A 20,999-nucleotide genomic window follows, 5' to 3' on the forward strand; every position below is an offset into this window, starting at 1 on the left:
TAATCGGGGTGAAAAGTGATGAAAAAAAATAAGAATAATGGTTCACATGTCAGAAATCACTTTTCAAGTGTGCTTGGTGTTTGTGGAAATTATAATTAGTGTTTTTCCATTTGTATAATTTGTCCGCCATATTGAACGCGTGAGACACACTCTCAAGGGGGGCATCTAGGGTATTATGAGCTCCGCATTATTCGCATAATTATGACCTTATCACATCTTACATCTCTTTGAGACCTAATTTCTAACATGGCGACGCTAATGAACTTTCATTTGAGTCCAAGGTCATATTTTATCACGCGTTGTATCGATCCTAATCAGTATAGGCGTAAGATGGAAAATAATCTAGGGAAATGGGGGGAATCTAGGGAAAAAATAGAAAAAAAAAATCTGAAAGACGGGCCTTAATGGAACGGGAATATCTAAAGGCAGAATGCTGTAGTGTCACCCCCCTGATTGCCACGATTCTCACCGGATATCACCATTTAGTCAATAAAACAAATATTTTTTGGTCGAAAAAATGAGAAGAAAATTTTACATGTATTACATTCCAACTCAATTTGAATATAAATTGGCGAGATGAATTAATCAAGTTAACGCAATTTATTATGCAAGGTTTTTGAAAAAAATGATCAATTTAGTTGCGCACTTGACCCACTTGGCATCCTTAACCCTATGGATACCATATCTCCGGGGTATTACCCTGGTAAAACAGTCCGATTATTTCCGACTGGGTAATAAAAAATGAATCGGCGTTAATGATGTTTCTGTCTTTGCCCGTTAAGTTCCGATTAGCTGGTAGGTAGAGTTTGGAGTTTGAGAAAATTATGACAATTAATGGGAACAAGGGTATGTTGCCATTATCGTCCGAGTACTTTCCAAAAAAAGTGGTTGATAGATTTCATATTACGCATATAAATATTTAAGTAAGCAATGAATATTAAATATTTATATGAGCAATATGGGATAGTCGAAGGGGACTATCCGGGAAAGAACACATTCATTTCGGCCAATGGAACGAGTGTAATTGACTTAGTGTGGGTATGTTATGATGATGTGCATTTAATTGACAATCTTATTGTAGACCAAACAGTGACTCTGTCGGATTATTTTCCGATTACAGTCACATTCAGACAAGCTGTAAATAATAATCATCCGATAACTACACCAGTTAAAAAAACAAAATATCTTAAATGGGATTTAGGTAAAGCTAATGATTTCTACCGGGGTATGTTAATGTCACCCAAAGTTTCTATTGATTTTGTTAATGATTCGGTTAATTTTATTAATGAGAATTTAATTGTAGCTATTAAGGAATGTGCTCTTGAGTTAGAAATGGTTAAAACAATTATTTCACCTATGCTTACTTCTCGCCGATTAAATGTTTAAACGAATATCTATACACAATACAACTTAAATATGAAGCCTGTACTTATGTAACTCTCCCCTACTATAGGGATATCTCTGTGGGACAGGTGTACGAAATAAATAAATAAAATAAATGAATAAATTTTCAGGTTATCAGATTTTTGTGATAACTTTTGCATTTGAACTTTTTTGAATCTGGTTGCCCGTTGACGATGCATTAGTATGCTGTACTGATTTTTCTAATTTCCCATGATCTAATACAATTCTAATATAATTGAACGAAACATGGAAATGAACAAGAATATCGATTTTCATCAATGTTTTCAAAGTGAATGGTCAAATAATTCTTTAATGATTACTAATTCATTATTAGTTTTCAAATTATGAAAATGGTTTTATAAAATTTCCGAAGTGATTTCCTATACATTCCATGCACTGGTTTTAAACAATAGTCAATTTCTTCGCGAAGAATACAACTGTTTTTCGGTGACATTGTAAAAGCATGCTGAACTATTCACCGGAGCATGGAAACTCTCATATTAAAGAAATACGAAGTGCTACGAACATAAATAGTCTGTAGACTAGATAAAAATCAACAATTTCGAGATTGAATGCACCTAAGAGATTCGGTAGATTGATCCATATATATCTTCTTAACAATTAGTGCGCATATTACAGCCATACAGATGATACCTTGAAATACTCACAGATAATATTTTGTGATAACTTCAGTACAACGTTGCAGTATACTATAACATAACAATATGAAGTATACTTTCAAGAGACGTACATTCTTTTTATGGCACGCCGTGTAATAAGTCGAGTTTATCGCACGCTGCGCTTTGCGCAGCGTGCTTCAAACTCGACTTCTGCACGATGTGGCATAATATAGTATAGACCACTCGGGCATAAACTTCGTTTTCAACGAATGTGAATACAGACCTCGCCTTCGGCTCGGCCTGTAAACTTCACATTCGTCGAAAACGAAATTTGCGCCCTTGTACTCTAATGTACTATACCACCACTCAATCGATAACTCATGCGCTTCTCCGAAATCCGATCTGTATTCTTCCCATTGATATGCAAATTATACCACTTCTATACCCTATATGTCTGGGCTTCCCTTCACGAACATTCTCCGAATACTTCAACAATGTATGATGATTCCTCTTCATTATATCCATCAATTTTGCGAATTCGCATCATCTCATCATAAATTGAAGAATCATTACATCGACCGGCCTCACCCCCTCTCCCCCCCCACCCTCGGAACCCACCTTATGGGTGATACAGAGTTTAACAACAGGCCAGTTCTGGCAGACTGCAAGGAACATTGTAAGAATGTCGAAGTTACCAGGAGACTCGAAAGCACCACATTTGCGTTTTGAATACTACCTCGGTGGTGACATTCTAATTTTGCAATGTTTAGGGTTGTATTCGATGGGTGGTCTTTTCAAAAATGCCGAACCAAGTTTCTATTTTTGGGAAACGATTCCTTTCATCTTTGGAGTAGGTGGATTATTTTTCGGATTAATGAGTGACTTCCGTAGTGTATTCATAGAAACGCGAAAAAAGTCTTTATATGCCATTGAAGTTCTTGCAGCTGCTCTCTGCTGTTCCTTGGGAATATACAAAGTACCTCCAAGTTGATAATAATATGCACGTAATTGGTAAATTCGCAGCAAACAAATATTGACAACAATTTTGGCTTTGGAAATATCTAGGGCTTTCGTTTATGGGTTTATCGGCATGAATTTTACCACTTCATAAAAGTATTCCACCTTCGTTGGAACGATGAAGTATCCCAAAATACGATAACAGACAGAATGGTGGAAGACGCTAAGTCAATGCGTTTGTTCAGGATTTGGTATGGTGCAGTCGTTGCGGCAATTTTCACGGCATATGTATTACGTCCATGTCTGTAAGTTGAATAGTGAGCTTCGTGGAGGCCAGAGTTGTTATCGCATAATGAGACAATTTTGTTTTCAAGGGTATATCTTCGGTTCAAATTATCTGGAACCAATGACACCTTCGATTATTCACAGACTGCTTATCCGGCTGAGTATCCATTCACATTATCTACACCTCACTCCTTTTTCTGCTGCATTATTTTAGAAGCAATTGGAATCTACTTCTTGATTCTTTACTGGACAGCAGTTGATGGACTTTTTGCTCAGTTCACAACACACTTGGCGATTCACTTTCAAGTGATGTTTTTTGTTCCTCCCATTTTCACGACTATACCCCTTGTAAACTAATTTATTGAAAAACAGCGATCTCCCTGACGTATTTGGAAATTCATTAGGAGAAATTGAATATAACTCGAGAAACCTCAAGCGTTGTTTGCTCGCAAAAAAATTTCAATTAATTACCTCTAGGCAAGGGTTTTATTTGGCAATCCATGGAAGTCAATGCATTCTATCTCTGCCCATCTCTCAATTCCTATCTGGGGGTACCCACAGAGCCAAAATTAATGATTACTCTAATAACAATGAAAAATTAAATGTTTCCACGAAGTATTTCAAATTTTTATCATAATTTCTGAATCAAATATGAAATAAGCAATTCTATAGATCACCTTTCAATCATTTAGCAGCATGTTTCCTATCTCTCTCGATTTTGGACATATCCAAATTGTACTTCGTTCGATATGACTGTATACCAATGTCAATCAAATGAGTCCGTTATCTTTATTTAAGACTAACTTTTGGAGATTCATTCTTTGTAGACATATTTCGTTGGTGTCGTACCATTGTTTGAAGACTCCATCGACGTTGCCACCGATAGTTGAGGAGTCTATGAGTTTTCCGGGATTTTTACTCATGTACAATAGTGAGCATAATTTATTACCATGAGTCCTTTCGTGTTATACCATTTTAGACCTCTAATGGCCATTTGATCCCGTTTAAGCCGTTTATTTCCAGTCCTCACTTCAGGGAATCGAAATAAACTGCTTGAGAGACTTCACATTTAATATTATGGATACTCATATACATGTGCAGGTATTCTCAACGGAATTTTCCCGTCTTAACATGATGATTGAAAAACAATTGAATAATTAAGGTATTCATGATTAAATTCAGCAGCTCATGGTAAGATGTTAATATCAATCTCTACTAACGATTAACATTACCCAGGGTTCGCGAAGGAAACGCAGCTGGTACCAATCCCATACATCTAAAATATAAAATTTCATATAGTTGCGTATTTGTTCTTCTCCTCCCTGTCATTCAATTTCATGTACGATCATCTTCTGTCCTGTCATTTTTTTATCTTCGTTATTAACCTCCAAGCGTGTCATTTCTTTTTATATCTTTTTTTTTATCATTTATTTATTGCGCTCCAAATTCTTTTAATAAAGTCAGTTAATATTGAAAGGACCCATACTTTACAATAAAATAAATTTTCATAGACGTGTAACTACACAGGAGGCAAAATGTACCAGGTCAAAGCATGCATTCAGTTTTATATATTTTTCAAGTGTACATGAGTGTTTCCAATATGTTTTGTAGCATGGTGTTCTTTATTTCGAAAGTCCAGCAGTTAGATGCAGATGATCCAGACGAAAACTCACTTCAGGCAAGGTGAGAGTAATAGTTAATAAAATACTGTCATAGTTGTGATGCAGACAAATATCTAGAATTTTCCAAGGATCAGGGGTTTCTATAGTTCATTGAGCTTCAATGGGCAAGATGTTCTGAAGGTAAGTTTTCGTTCCAAAACCCATCGCTTATGCTCGTGTTATCCAACACTCAGGTGTTCTTCTTCAGCAAGACGAAATATACAGTCATTCTCACTACTGGGTTAGCCTGTGGAAGAATATGTTGGTAAATCAACTACACATTTGACTTTTCAATAATTGAAAGCCTTGAGACTCATACGCTTCAAGGATTGAATGTGTTGAGATTGAGATGTTTTCATGCTTCATCAGCTCTACGGGGCCATGTTTTGAGGGTTGATTTTCTCTTTCAAAATTTAAGTTTGTGCTCGTGATGTCACCCAAATCCAATTCATTTCATTCTTCAATAAAATGAAGTACGTTGATGTCCGGTCCTGGGTAAGTCTACAATAAGTCTACAAAAATCTAGAGGAAGAAGGCGGGTGGAACCAAACGTCACACACGTCATCCTAATTCCTTAATTTTTAGTCAAATATATTTGGATTAGACATGATCATAAGACGATCTATTTTACCCCGCTCTCCGCAATTAATAAATCAACTTCACGTTTTATTATTTAATGGTGAAAATTGTTGTAACGAGGGTCGAATATTCTTAGGCCTGGAGATTTGTATTGTTTAGAAGCTTCAAGCTTCGTGTTTTCTGCGGGTGGATTAGACATCTGAAGAATTTACATTCTGTGAGTTAGGCCCTTTCTGTGTCAGACGTTTGGGACTTAGATGTATAGAATTTTACATATCCCTAGAGCAGGGATGGGAAAGTCGGAACCTCGGGAGCCACGGCCATAAAGCCCTATTAGACCCATTGTTCGGAATACAATCCCCCAATTGCGTGAGGCCCAGCGTAGTCAGAGTGGGGGTAGCAGCGTGCACGAAGAGGGGCGCAGTAAGACAGAGAGCGCCACGCACTCCCCCTCAAAATTAAAAAAAAATTACCGCCTAAAAATTCAAACAAATTTTCACCAATTTAACTTGAAAAACGCTTAGTTGTACCGGGGGTAATTGTTAAAACATCATGGTGCCAGAAATTGATTATTTCTTAGTCACCTTAATATTGAATAATTATTTTATTAAAAATTGAAAAAAATATGAGATGTCAGTTCTTTAAAATTTAATTAATTAATTATTAATTTAAAGATTAACTTATAAGTTTTGCCCACTCTTGGCCAGCATTTTTCATAGCTACTCAACGGAAACCACGGGAAGGTGGTAGGCGTATTCCGTCAGGAAAACACTAAAAGAAAAAAATGTTTTGATAATATGAAAAAAATTCTAGCCGCAAACTAATTGATCGTTAGCGATTAGATTTTTTGTAATTTTCGAAACCATTTTCTTCTCTCAGTGTTGGAAGGAAAGAAAATTAAGGAATGGGAAGGAATGGCGGGAAATATTGGGAAAATAAGAAAATTGCATGACATCTCATAATTTCATATAAATAAAAAATTGTATGAACAAATTCTTTTAAGTTAATTTTTCCTATGAATCTATTTATTCTTTCAATATTCATATTGGAACAAATCCCAAATAATGGTCGGCCAAACACTAATGGAATTTTCATAGGAATCCAATAGTATTTCATTAAAATAAAAAACTAGGATTGTTTATTCGATTTTTTCATCTGTGATCATTTCTCAATTATCTTTGCTCGGTCACTCTCTGCAGCTAATTATTTTGATTTTTTTCTGCAGTAATTATTCATTTTCGTGGTTAACTGGAAATGGGTGAATTTTCAAAGATTTAACAGTGGGATAGATATAATGAAAAAAAGTCAAGAGATGAAATGATCAAATTTCTTGTTTTCGTACTTTTTTAAGGTAAAAAATCTTTTAAATTTAAGTAAGACTGTCACTTGCTGAACATTTAATTCCTGAAATGCGGAAAACACAATTAAATTTTTTAAATACTGCTTAGGGAATGTTCAAACAATATTAACAAAAATTAAAAAATCTTTTCACTAGTGTTTTTTAATTCATTTGCTGCCGAAATATTTAATTTGGAGTGATTTATTAAACGGAATTTTATGCGGAAGTTGATATAGAAAAAAATGAACAATTGATATTTTTTAATAATGCAAAATATATCAAGAAAAATATTCATATTTTTCTTTCAAAAATTCAAATTTTTTGCGTGTTGACTGACATAACGATACCCCCACTCTGATCCAAGCATTGGGTCTCGCCACTCCGACTACCTACACAATACAACAGCACCCCTTTTTTTATGGTCATTGGCCTAATTGGGGTTGGGAGCTCGGTGAGCTCGGAGAGCTCACTTTGTCCAGGCCTGCCCTAGAGGCCCATACATTATGAGTTCAGAGGACTTGAAGGTCATGTCTGCAGACATTTCAAGAGTTTAATCTACATGATCACATGTTTTGGAGTTCATTTTTTTGACAGCTTAGCTGTTCTGAAGGTTGGATGTATCGAGTGTTTCGAAAATTCTCTCTACTACGAAGTAGAGAAAAGTGGGGCCCGCTGTAGCCACCCAATGTGTTGAGGGCTAAATGTTTTTTGGACAGTACATTTTCTGTATTAGACATGAGGGTCATTAGAAATCCATTTGAGTATTGGCATTATGAAGAGGTATGGCATTAAGTCCCAAATTATTGTGATGGAACTATCTCATCAGACCTGTGATGTTCCGAACTTTTAAGACGTTTGACCTTAGGGTTGCTAACCCTTATTGCCTCTGACTCTTGTGACCCTCAGAGTTTCTTACTCTTCTCACCTTTTTACTATCTGACCATTCTGACCCTTTTAGTGCCTGACCCTAATGAACCTAGCCAGTACTTATTTGTAGTTACCGTTGTGACGATTATGATCATTGAAAGGTCTGACTGTTATCATGTTTTGACTCCCACTTATTGCCCGACCTTGCCATATTACACTTGTTTAGAGTTCTATTTTGCAGGAGCTTGTGTGCTCTTCTGCTCTTATAGTGTAATGAAGAATTTATGGTAATATTGAAGAATTTTCATTTATGTAATGTAGTTTATGAAGATCGTCATGTAGTTAAAGGAGCATTCATATATTACGTCGCGTTTTCAAGGCATTATGGACTCCCTCTCCCCTCCGTCACAAGACGGTCATAAACTTGAAATCCCCCTGTATATTACGTCACAAAATCCACCACACCCCCTCCCCACATCATGTAGAGAATGATTTCGTTTTCATTTTTTTGCGTAGTCAAAGAACAAAAATAAAAAATACAAAGGATCACGTGAAGAGTCAATTTTTTATTTTATTTGATACTTTCTGAACATGTCGACTTATTATCGTTGCTATTTGAAAATTCCTTTTCGGGAATCGTTCGGATATTCAGGAGAGAAAAAAATCTCAAAATGATCATTCTCATGGGCAACTTGTTTTGCTTCCGAATGGAAGCATTGTAATTGTGCTGTTTTCACATTCTCTAATTTTGATTGGAAATGATGTAGAATGGTCTGAAACCTAAAAATACGAAGTTTGGCGACCATGTCTGTCGGTATCAATGTCCATCGCCACCTTTCCGGTGGTCAATTTTTGGAAAATTGAGTAACTAATTGGCTAAACTTATTCCAAAAAATTTGAAATGTTGTCAGATTATAGACCTTAACAAGGACTAACTCTGTGCAAAAGTTCAGCCCGATTAATCAAATAGTTTTTGAGGAAAAGCTATTCGTTTTTAAATCATTTTTGGTTCCGAATGTAAGCATTGTAATTGTGCTGTTTTCACATTCTCTAATTTTGATTGGAAATGATGTAGAATGGTCTGAAACCTAAAAATACGAAGTTTGGCGACCATGTCTGTCGGTATCAATGTCCATCGCCACCTTTCCGGTGGTCAATTTTTGGAAAATTGAGTAACTAATTGGCTAAACTTATTCCAAAAAATTTGAAATGTTGTCAGATTATAGACCTTAACAAGGACTAACTCTGTGCAAAAGTTCAGCCCGATTAATCAAATAGTTTTTGAGGAAAAGCTATTCGTTTTTAAATCATTTTTGGTTCCGAATGTAAGCATTGTAATTGTGCTGTTTTCACATTCTCTAATTTTGATTGGAAATGATGTAGAATGGTCTGAAACCTAAAAATACGAAGTTTGGCGACCATGTCTGTCGGTGTCAATGTCCATCGCCACCTTTCCGGTGGTCAATTTTTGGAAAATTGAGTAACTAATTGGCTAAACTTATTCCATAAAATTTGAAATGTTGTCAGATTATAGACCTTAACAAGGACTAACTCTGTGTAAAAGTTCAGCCCGATTAATCAAATAGTTTTTGAGCAAAAGCCATTCGTTTTTAAATCATTTTTCGCTAATATCTTCGAAGCTAGCCAACCGATTCCAAATTTTTTTTTCAAAATATTCGTTGCGATGCCTTCTATCCGAATCAATCAAAACATATATACCCGTTCATACAAAGTTTTCGAGATATTTCCGTTTGTCTGTTTTTTCTCTAGCTTGTACAAACATTGAGATATCAACTTGAAATTTGTACAGAATCTTTTTCTCATAATATTAGTAGTAGTTTCCGTAGTAGTTTCCAAGGTATTCGACTTTCTCTGAAAACCTTTTATGTGCAATAGCTTAAAAACTACGCAACCGATTTGAATTTTTTTTTTCAAAATATTTATTTCGATACCTTCTATCCGAATGCCTTCTATCCCATTTGGAAGCTTACTCCCAATGGAATTGGTAGAAATGAAAGAAAGAAAAAGAGTTATAACACATAAAATAACGGTCAGATGGCTTCGGCCAAAAAGGCTCGAACCCCTGCTTGTTTTCCCTTTCTGTCTTCCGGTTTCAGAGGCATTGGACGTTTTGTATAGTGGACAGAATGTATTTTGGACAAAGTGTTTTTTGGCCGAATAGTATCGTTGGACGAAGTCATTTTGAACGAAAAGTCATTGGAGGAAAAGTCATTGGACGAATGGTTTTTAGACCAACAGTACCCGACCCAAGGTTAAAAATGGAAACGATCTGCAATAACTTGATGAAAATTGAATCAAATGAGATTTATCAGACATCATTTTGAAGAATATAAAATGCCCTTAAAAATGATATAAAAATATTCCTATCTATTCCTAGTCTATTTTAAAGTATCGAAAAATCCAACCAAAATGAATTGTTCAAGTGAAACCGAAAAATTGAATTTTCTCCTAAAACTCTCATAAGTCAATGAAAAATGGTCAGAATTAGACAAATCAGGTGTCAATTTGAAGCTTATTTAATAAGCTTTCGAATCAGTGTACTAAATATATAGTTTATGGAGTCGGGAGATGGACTTGAGCAAAGAAACCAAGGAGAGAAGCCTGGTTACGCTCACGGATCTTTATCTTTTGGATAATTACAGGGACAAATGTAAACACATTAGTTAGAAGAAGTTATTCGTTCGCCGTATAATGGGTCACACCCAATTTCAGCAAAGTATGTAAGGGTCGAAATAGAAAAATCAAAATACAAAGGTTCAAAGACAAAGGTCATAATATAACGGTCAGAGCATAAGGGTCAAAATATAAGAGTCAATATGGAAAGCTCAAAATATCCGAATATACGCGTCAAAATATACGAATCAGAGTATAAGGGATATAAGGTTCTAAATAGTAGAGTCAAAAGTCAAGGGTCAGAATATAAAGACCAGAATATAAGGGACAAAATACAATGGTCAGAATATAAGGGATATACGATCGGGGTCAATATATAAGGGTCAAAATGTAAAAATCAAAATATGAGGATCAACCCATAAGGGTCAGAATATAAGGGTTAAAATATAAGGGTCCAAAAATGAGTGTCAGACATACTTCGGGATGAACTCTTCCCTTTCGTCGCCATCCTAACAATCGTTACGGTATAATTTAAAATAATAGCCATCTGTTCCATAAAAATTTGGACAATCGGGTCTTACAATTTGGACATGTCGATCTTCGAATAAGACCGGAGTTTTTGCAGTGATGTAAATGCACCGATCGTATAAAAAAAATCATATCTCATCATTATTCTCGGTAAAATTGTTGAATTTTCAAAGAAAGCTCATTTAAATATTTTGTTTTCACACATTTTCTGCGAATAAGTAACAAATCGCTGAGACGATCATCTCCATAAACTAATCATTTCTAAGTTGCATTAACACGCATCGATTGAAAACAAAAAAATTCAAATCGCATCATTACTTTGAAGGAAATAGTGGAATAATAGTGAAAAAAAAAATCATTTTTGACGTTTTTTCACGTTTTTTGTCAATTACTGAAGAACCGCTGAGACAATCTTTGAGAATCATTGAGGTTTAGAATTCTCTAGCGTTCAACATCACTCAGGATTCATGATACGAACGTAGTTAGTGTTAACCTATGAGTGCCTTTAATGGCAAAATCATTAAATTAACTTTCTGATATAAATATATTTTCAGGTACTTGCAAATCGCTTGCTGGATATACCAACTAATGAAACGGTAGGCTCGCATCATACAGGAATAGCTGTGCAACGATTGAAGAAAACCGTGCAGGACTATTTGATGTTATTCAAGTAAGAACAACTACATTTAGAATGATTTTAATTTGTTAAGTTTCATCTGTTTTTATTCATTATCAACGCATTAACCACATGGTTTTGAGTACTGCCATCAGATTCATTATTGTCGTGAGGAGCTCACAATTCTTCTCTCTGTAAACGTTATTTGCAATTGATGTAATCGAGACCACATTGAAGATGAAACGTCTCGATTGTGAAATTTGCGGTATTCATTTTTATCTTGACACGGTAAAGTTTCATGGTACTCACTCTTTGACTTACTTGAATAATCCAGAAATATTCGCCTTCCCCCCAAAATCATTCGGCCGTAGACCCAATGTCCTTATACAAATCAGGCCAAATACTTGACTCATCTAGAACAATTCTCAATCATTGTAACAATCTGTGCATATTGTAGATACGTCAACAAATTGGAAAAAATATATAATCCAATACTGTTTGGTACTGTATTGGTCAACGGTTTGAATCTTTGCACCTGTCTTTATAGCCTACAATACGTATGTTATTTTTCATGAAGTAATCATGAATACTGTGTACTTCAACTGTTTTTATTTGAGACGAATTATCCATTTCCATTTTAGAGGATGTCAAACAATGAATGGGGAATGGCCGGAAAAAATGCACTACTGACGACTGGTATAACAGCACAAACAATGATGTTTTGTATTTGCGCCCAACGTTTGAATGATGAGGTAATGAAAACTGTCAAGCTTTTTAATGTTAATGAGATTTATCTATTCAATTCGATTGAAACAGGTTGCTGGGGTTCGCCAGGCAGCCTACAATTGTTCGTGGACAGAATTTAATTCAACAATAAAAAATTTGATTCTATTGATAATGATCCAGACTGAACCAGATTACATATACACAGCGTATGGCTTTATTTATTTAAATATGCCTCAACTTACAGTGGTTCGTAGACATTTGAAGATTGCTCTCCAAATGGCCAGAAATACTGGGCATTACAAAATACGTGTTTGGTGAATATAACGATATCCGACATACAGAATCAATATAATATCACATAATATTATCTGTGACATGCAATGAGTTTTGAATGTTGAATATCTCAACCATTGCTGCCCAAATGGAAAAATCGCTCGCTCACTTGTTTTTTTACATACAATATGGCTATATTCATCACGTGTGAAAAGCTTATTGTATCCTTTGTGGTGTGTATCTCTTTCCACTGTATGCCGTGCGAGAGAGATGTGCCGTTGTTCATGACAGAACCGGTATTAGAAAGAGACACACAGCACTTGACCAATAATCCGGAATACATCCAAGTATTGAAATTTATCAAATTTAATCCTGAAATTCTTTCGATTTTCAAGATTTTCACGGCGGCTATGCGATTTTTCACACTTCTGAGGAACATGACTTGAAATATGGTGCAGAAATTCGAACACACCATTTTTGTATAATGATTCTGTGAATGAGCAAAAATGCCTGAATAAAAGTCATTCGATTGGTATCAATTCTGGAAATTGGATTGCTACCCAGATCTCCACAATTGACGTGTGATCATTGCCATCAGCTCAACTTCGTGTCCCATTATTAACTGGGTCAGTAGTGTACTGTGAACTTTTGTTACAGTCACATTTCCTCTCGTAACGATTTTTGTGGCTGGACTACTTTTCTCACTCAACTATCTCCGAGCCCCTGAAGTAAATAATCCGGTGTGACGTTATGAGTTTTATCCGGAGGTAAAACTCAGTGAATAGTTGTCCTTTTCCGTCCAGCTATTACTGTCAGTGAGTGGAATCTCCTTTTCACTACACCTTTACACGTATTCCTGCACTGTAATCCTGCACTGTAATCCTTAATTACAGCTAACTTTGGCGGTGAGCTCACGGGGGATTCGCTCACTCGTAGTGATGTTAGGAAAAGTATGAAGGGAAAGTACTTGGTGATATTCTAAATAAACACTCGCGTATTTAGTCGGTAAAAGTATGGTATATTAATCGTTGGTTTAAATTACACGACTGTTTTACTAATGGGTTGGTATACGCGTGATTAAGGGACTAGGGACTTCGACTCGATTTTGGCTGAAGGCCTGAGCTAGAGGTCCGCTCGACTCTGCTCCTAATCGTACTCTGGTGCTTCCAGAGTCATCAAAACTTGGCAAAGCCCCAGTTTGCTGAGCTAAGCAGTCTCACGGTTTTCTTCACTAACACTGTCTCGCGTCATCACTGACAGAGACTCAAACAGTCAAACAGTTCATCATTCTGAACTGGACTCCTGAAAAACCGAGGGACTGCTTACCACGGTGTCCAAATGACACCGTCGGATTGCTGAGCAGTGTCTGGATGACAGGAAAGAGAAATCATATTTCTCGTTCCCATCATCCAGCATTATAATATTATATTATACTAGAGGGCTACGCCCCCTGCTCGCTCCGCTTGCCAACCTCAGGGGGGCTTCGCCCCACCCCGCTCGCTTCGCTCGATCCTCCCTCCTCGTGTGACCGAGTGGGTGTGACCGGGAGGGTTTTTCCGATAGCTCTATACATAATTTACCATAAGAGGCCACATACGTATAATTCCCCCCCATATGGGGGCACCCCCCATAAATGGGTACTCCCATATATAGGCACCCCCCATAAATGGGCACCCCCATATATAGGTAGCCCCCCATATATGGGCACCCCCCATAAATGGGCACCCCATATATAGGCACCCCCCGTATATTAGCACCCGAATTTAAAAAAAAATTCTAAGAGAATTAGAATTTAGAGAGAAAAAATTTCCGCTTCACCCAGCCGGGAATCGAACCCGGGTCTTCCAGATACGCGCCGGGCACTCTTACCGACTAAGCTACCCCCTNGCTCACTCGTAGTGATGTTAGGAAAAGTATGAAGGGAAAGTACTTGGTGATATTCTAAATAAACACTCGCGTATTTAGTCGGTAAAAGTATGGTATATTAATCGTTGGTTTAAATTACACGACTGTTTTACTAATGGGTTGGTATACGCGTGATTAAGGGACTAGGGACTTCGACTCGATTTTGGCTGAAGGCCTGAGCTAGAGGTCCGCTCGACTCTGCTCCTAATCGTACTCTGGTGCTTCCAGAGTCATCAAAACTTGGCAAAGCCCCAGTTTGCTGAGCTAAGCAGTCTCACGGTTTTCTTCACTAACACTGTCTCGCGTCATCACTGACAGAGACTCAAACAGTCAAACAGTTCATCATTCTGAACTGGACTCCTGAAAAACCGAGGGACTGCTTACCACGGTGTCCAAATGACACCGTCGGATTGCTGAGCAGTGTCTGGATGACAGGAAAGAGAAATCATATTTCTCGTTCCCATCATCCAGCATTATAATATTATATTATACTAGAGGGCTACGCCCCCTGCTCGCTCCGCTTGCCAACCTCAGGGGGGCTTCGCCCCACCCCGCTCGCTTCGCTCGATCCTCCCTCCTCGTGTGACCGAGTGGGTGTGACCGGGAGGGTTTTTCCGATAGCTCTATACATAATTTACCATAAGAGGCCACATACGTATAATTCCCCCCCATATGGGGGCACCCCCCATAAATGGGTACTCCCATATATAGGCACCCCCCATAAATGGGCACCCCCATATATAGGTAGCCCCCCATATATGGGCACCCCCCATAAATGGGCACCCCATATATAGGCACCCCCCGTATATTAGCACCCGAATTTAAAAAAAAATTCTAAGAGAATTAGAATTTAGAGAGAAAAAATTTCCGCTTCACCCAGCCGGGAATCGAACCCGGGTCTTCCAGATACGCGCCGGGCACTCTTACCGACTAAGCTACCCCCTATATATATAGGTACCCCCCCATATATGGGCACCCCCCCATATATTAGCACCCCCCCATATATGGGCACCCCACATATATATGGCACCCCTTTATATATGGGCATCCACCCATATATGGGCAGATATATGGCCCATGACCCATATGACCCTTACCACCCCTATGACCCTCGTGACCCTTAGCACTCCTATGACCCTCGTGACCCTCAGCGCTCCTAAGACCCTCGTCACCCTTAGCCCTCCTATGACCCTCGGGATCCTTAGTACCTCTATGACATTTAGAGCCCCTGTGACCCTCGTGACCTTTGAGACCCTCGTGACCCTTATGACCGTTAGCCCTTCTATAACCCTTATGACACTTAACATCCCTATGAGTTGTGGCCCTCATAACTCTTAGCCCCTGTATGAACCTTATGACCCTTAGCACCCTCGTGACCCTCAGCGCTCCTAAGACCCTCGTCACCCTTAGCCCTCCTATGACCCTCGGGATCCTTAGTACCTCTATGACATTTAGAGCCCCTGTGACCCTCGTGACCTTTGAGACCCTCGTGACCCTTATGACCGTTAGCCCTTCTATAACCCTTATGACACTTAACATCCCTATGAGTTGTGGCCCTCATAACTCTTAGCCCCTGTATGAACCTTATGACCCTTAGCACCCTCGTGACCCTCAGCGCTCCTAAGACCCTCGTCACCCTTAGCCCTCCTATGACCCTCGGGATCCTTAGTACCTCTATGACATTTAGAGCCCCTGTGACCCTCGTGACCTTTGAGACCCTCGTGACCCTTATGACCGTTAGCCCTTCTATAACCCTTATGACACTTAACATCCCTATGACCTTTAGCACTTCTCTGACCCTCGTGATCCTTATGTCCCTTAGCACCTCTATGACCCTCGTGACCCTTATGACTCTTAGCTCCTTTATGACCCTTAACACCCCTATGACCCTTAGTACCTCTATGCCCTTCGTGACCCTTAATACCCTTAGTACATCTGTGACCCTCGTGGCCCTCATAACTCTTAGCCCCTGTATGAACCTTATGACCCTTAGCATCCCTACGACCCTTAGGGCCCCTATGACCCTCGAGACCCTTGAGACTCTCGTGACGCTTATGACCCTTAGCTTCTCTATAACCTTTATGACCCTTGGCACCTCTATGACCCTCGTGACCATTATGTCCCTTAGCACCTCTATGACCCTCGTGACCCTTATGACGCTTAGCCCCTCTATGATGCCCCTTATAACTCCTAACACCCCTTTGAGCCTTAGCACCTCTATGACCCTCCTGACCATCATGACTCTTATGACCCTTATGACCCGCAATTATCACCATTTCATGTCTTAACAGAAGTCGATTTGGAATTTTATAATATAGAGAGATTATATTGTATTATATAATTACTAACTAAATCGACGTATTAATCGATCTCAATACGTCACACCGGCATTATCGTTCAGATTAATTGTTTCTTCAGATATTTCCTCAGTCACTGATGGATTGTGAAAATTTTTCCATCTACCAAGGATACAAAATTTGGATCATATATTAGTGAGCACATTCAAAAACGATTCCCAAAATTTCACGTAATCGTTCTACGTCAATTTTTGACATACACATCGTCGAAAATTGGGAAATTCAAAAATTGAATGTATGACGTTATATATCTCGACAATTGGCGTGGAAAAAACACTTGAAGATTTAGGAATCGTTTTCGAATGTGCCCAGTAATATATGCCCCAAATTTTGCATTTTCAGTACATTGCAAAATTTCACCATCTTTAAATGACTGAAGAAGTAGCTGAATTTTTGGAAAACTGAAAAATACAATACTCTAAATATGAATTGGCGATCACGAAGTTTAGTTCAGCCCTGACTGTTGACGTGAGCGGTTCAATTTTTATTTGAAATACAGTTGATTAGATAATAACTCGAAATGAAGAAAATGACAGGAACATTGCCGATAAAAATTCTAAAAGAGTTGACATTATTGGCTTCCGGATGGATGCCGTGTTTGGTTTCAGCATTGCGCCGACGATTCGCAAACATTGCAGTCTGCATCTTCGTCGCAGTTTTTATTTTTTGATTACAGAGATTAAGGGATCAAAGGGGGGTTGATGGATGGGGAATTTAATTCTCCATCGAACAGCGTTGGTTTCATTGCTTAATATTAATTAGGAGCGGAGAAACGATTTATTAATTAGCGGGCGAATTATTGGGGTGGCACTCTGCGCCGAGAAACCATTGGGTTTCTCATAGCGCCGTGACTTTCATCGCAGTTTTAATTTTTTTATTACAAAGATTAAGGGATGAAACGGGGGTTGATAGATGGGGAATCTGATTCTCCATCGAACAGTCCTTGTCTCATCCCTTAATATTAATTAGCGGGCGAATGAATCAACTAAAAAACATAAAGCAAACATTGAGGACAAGGAGGACATAAACCCCCCTTCGAACCTACCCGCGTGACAGCGGGGCTGCTATAGGGCTTCTAGCAGAAGTTTTCCCTGCCCGATACTCCCACTCTACGTAATTCCCACTCATATGCTTGTCCCCCACTCCGAAAATCCATGGATATTCTTCTTCTGATCACAGAGAGCCTTACGACGATCGAACTTTGACCCCGCTTCAGTAGCACTATTCCACCAAGATGTCAGGGACTTCAGAATGTGTCGTAAGGGGAAAATTAAAGAGCATTTCAGACGCCTCAAGACCCGCATGGCTAACGTGAAGAACTCGAGTAAATTCTGGAGTACAGTTAAAGCTGCCCGCCCCTCCTCGTTCGTACCAAATGGCGTCTCCAAGTCCAGCTGAGAACACTTTTACAGACGCGTTTACCCACCAAGAGCCTCAACTAACTTCATAATACCGGACAACACGGATCCATTTATGGATAGGGATATCAGCGCTGAGGAGGTACGTCGCATTCTAAATCACTGCAAGAGTTGCGAAGCTCCTGGTCCTGACGGTATCGCAAAGGAGTTCCTCAAATCCCTCCCACCGGAGTGGACCACAATCATCACCAAGATGCTGAATCTTGCCTGGAGGAAAGAAAGGGTCCCAGCCTTGTGGCCCATGGCAACCTTATCCATGCTCTTCAAGAAGGGTGACCCAGGCGATCCGCTGTGCTACCGTGGTATTGCCCTCATGAATAACATCCTCAAGCTGTACACTGGTATCCTACACGGTCGCCTGGTTAACCTCGTATGATCTTCTTCCTGGGGAACAAGCGGGCTTCCGCCGCGGGAGGAGTTGCCTTGACCATTCTCTCTTTTTACTGCCGTTCAGTCCAAGCTAAGACTACCGGGTAACGCAATCTACTGTATTTTTTATTGATTTCAGGTGAGTCTTCGATTGCATCCCTCACCACCTACTCTGGAAAAAGCTCGGCAGCATGGGAGTCAGCGGCAAGCTGCTCAGAGTACTCCGCAACATATACTCCAATGCCAAAGGTCGAGTTCGCCTGGGCTCAGAGTACACGGAGGAATTCGAAATTACTGAAGGGGTCCTGCAAGGGGACAAATTGAGTCCACTGTTGTTCATCGCCTACATCGCAGATTTAACACAATTCCTTGAGAGGAAGAACATCCAAGGACTGGGCATAGGCGAGAAGAGCCTCAGGGCTCTTCTCTACGCGGATGACACCGTCATCCTTGGCAGGTCACTAGCTGACGTCCGATATATCTTAAAATGCCTCCCGGAGTATTTCGAAGCGAATGGACTGATAGTTCACACCGACAAAACCGAATTAATGGTCTGCTGCCCCTCTGGGAGAGTGAGAGGTCCTGAAAAAGACGCTTTCTTCTACAAAGGACACCCCATCAGGTCAGTCAAGCAATACACTTACCTACACTGCAAAAAGTCCGGTCTTACGGCCGGTCTGAAACTAAGATCTCAGATCGTAAGACCGATAAATAGTCTTAAAATAAGATCGATTTGCGATCTTAACGTGAGATCTTACGCAATTTAAGATCGTTCATCGGTCTGACAAGGGGGTTAAGACCGCTTTCGGATCTTAAATTTTAAGATCTCAAATATAAGATCGGAATCCGATCTGATTCTAAGATCACTGGGTAAGTTTAAGTTCCGCGAGGTGTAAGATCGACTGCCAATGTAAGATCAATGCGCCGATTAAGATCGCTGATGTAAGACCATTTCAGAGTCTTATCAGAAATTGTACTAATTAGTTGATAAGTTGATTCATTTGTTAATTTATATCGACATATAAATTTATACAATCATTAAATTAACGGTTTATTAATTCTTTATAGTCATTAACCCAATAAACCATTAGAGATTAGAGGCAAATAATAATAGTAATTGTTGTTGATATTTTTTTTCAAATTTTTGGAACTGCGCGTCGGAGGGGGAGGGGGCGAAGGGGTTGTAGAGCAAAATAATAATGATAATTATTATTGATATTTTTCTTCTTTCTTGGAGCAGACGGATAGAGGGGGAGGGCGCGAAGGGGTTGTAGAGAAAAATAATAATTATAATAATTATTGATTCTTTTTTCCTTTTTGGTGCGCAGGGGCGGAAGGGGAGGGGGCGAAAGGGTTATAGAGCCAGATAATGATATCAATTATTGTTTTCTAATTTTAGGGGTAGTGGGTTGTGGGGCAAGGGACGAAAGGGGTTAGAGCCAAATAATAATGATGATTATTATTGATATTTTTTTTCTTTTTTGGAGCGGAGGGGCAGAGAGGGATGGGACGAGGGGGTTATAGAGCCAAATAATAATGATAATTATCACTGATATTTTTTTTCATTTTTGGAGCGGAGGGGCGGAGAGGGAGCGGGCGAAGGGATTATAGATTCAAATAATAATGATAATTATTATTGATATTTTTTGTCCTTTTTGAAGCGATGGGGTGGAGGGGGACTATGATCCTCAGATTTCGACTATTGTGACCCATAAATTCCGAACCTTAGATTTTGACCCTTATATTCAGACACATGCGTTTGGACCGTTATGAGCCGTAGATTTGGACCCTTATATTCAGATACATGCGTTTGGACCCTTATGAGCTTTAGATTTTGACCCTTCTGACCCTTAAATTTGAAACCTTAGAATTTTACCCTTATATTGAGAAAATTATTGTTTGACACTTATGACCCTTAAATTTTAACCCTTGCGACCCTAAAATTTTTAACTTTCGATTTTGACTTTGATATTCAGACCCTTGTATTTTGACGCTTATGACTCAGATTTTGCCCCTTGTGAACCTCAAATTCGAAGCCTTAGATTTTGACCCTCATGTTCAGATCGTTGTATTTTGACCTTATGATCCTTGGATTTTGATCCTAGTGACCCTTAAATTTTGAACCATAGATTTTGACCCTTCTGACCCTTAAATTTGAAACCTTAGAATTTTACCCTTATATTGAAAAAATTATTGTTTGACACTTATGACGCTTAAATTTTAACCCTTGCGACCCTAAATTTTTTAACTTTCGATTATGACTTTGATATTCAGACCCTTGTATTTTGACCCTTATGACTCAGGTTTTGCCCCTTGTGAACCTCAAATTCGAAGCCTTAGATTTTGACCCTCATGTTCAGATCGTTGTATTTTGACCTTATGATCCTTGGATTTTGATCCTAGTGACCCTTAAATTTTGAACCATAGATTTTGACCCTTCTGACCCTTAAATTTGAAACCT

General features: G+C 38.8%; 2 protein-coding genes across 2 annotated transcripts in view; both read left to right on the forward strand.

The window, feature by feature from the left end:
* The window catches only part of LOC107044780 (odorant receptor 13a), an 87,961-nt gene that overhangs the window by 46,868 nt on the left and 20,094 nt on the right, over positions 1 to 20,999 (forward strand). The window lies entirely within an intron of this gene.
* LOC107044779 (odorant receptor 82a) lies at positions 2,707 to 12,984 on the forward strand. The gene is made up of 8 exons (XM_015266808.2): positions 2,707 to 3,000; positions 3,090 to 3,286; positions 3,356 to 3,572; positions 11,429 to 11,544; positions 11,948 to 12,047; positions 12,132 to 12,242; positions 12,307 to 12,462; positions 12,885 to 12,984. The coding sequence occupies exons 1-8, from the start codon at positions 2,707 to 2,709 to the stop codon at positions 12,933 to 12,935; spliced, it is 1,242 nt and encodes a 413-aa protein (XP_015122294.2). The 3' UTR covers positions 12,936 to 12,984.

Source organism: Diachasma alloeum, unplaced genomic scaffold (assembly GCF_001412515.2).
Source record: "Diachasma alloeum isolate Michigan unplaced genomic scaffold, Dall2.0 Dall_scaffold_00800, whole genome shotgun sequence".
Classification (NCBI taxonomy): Eukaryota; Metazoa; Arthropoda; class Insecta; order Hymenoptera; family Braconidae; genus Diachasma; species Diachasma alloeum.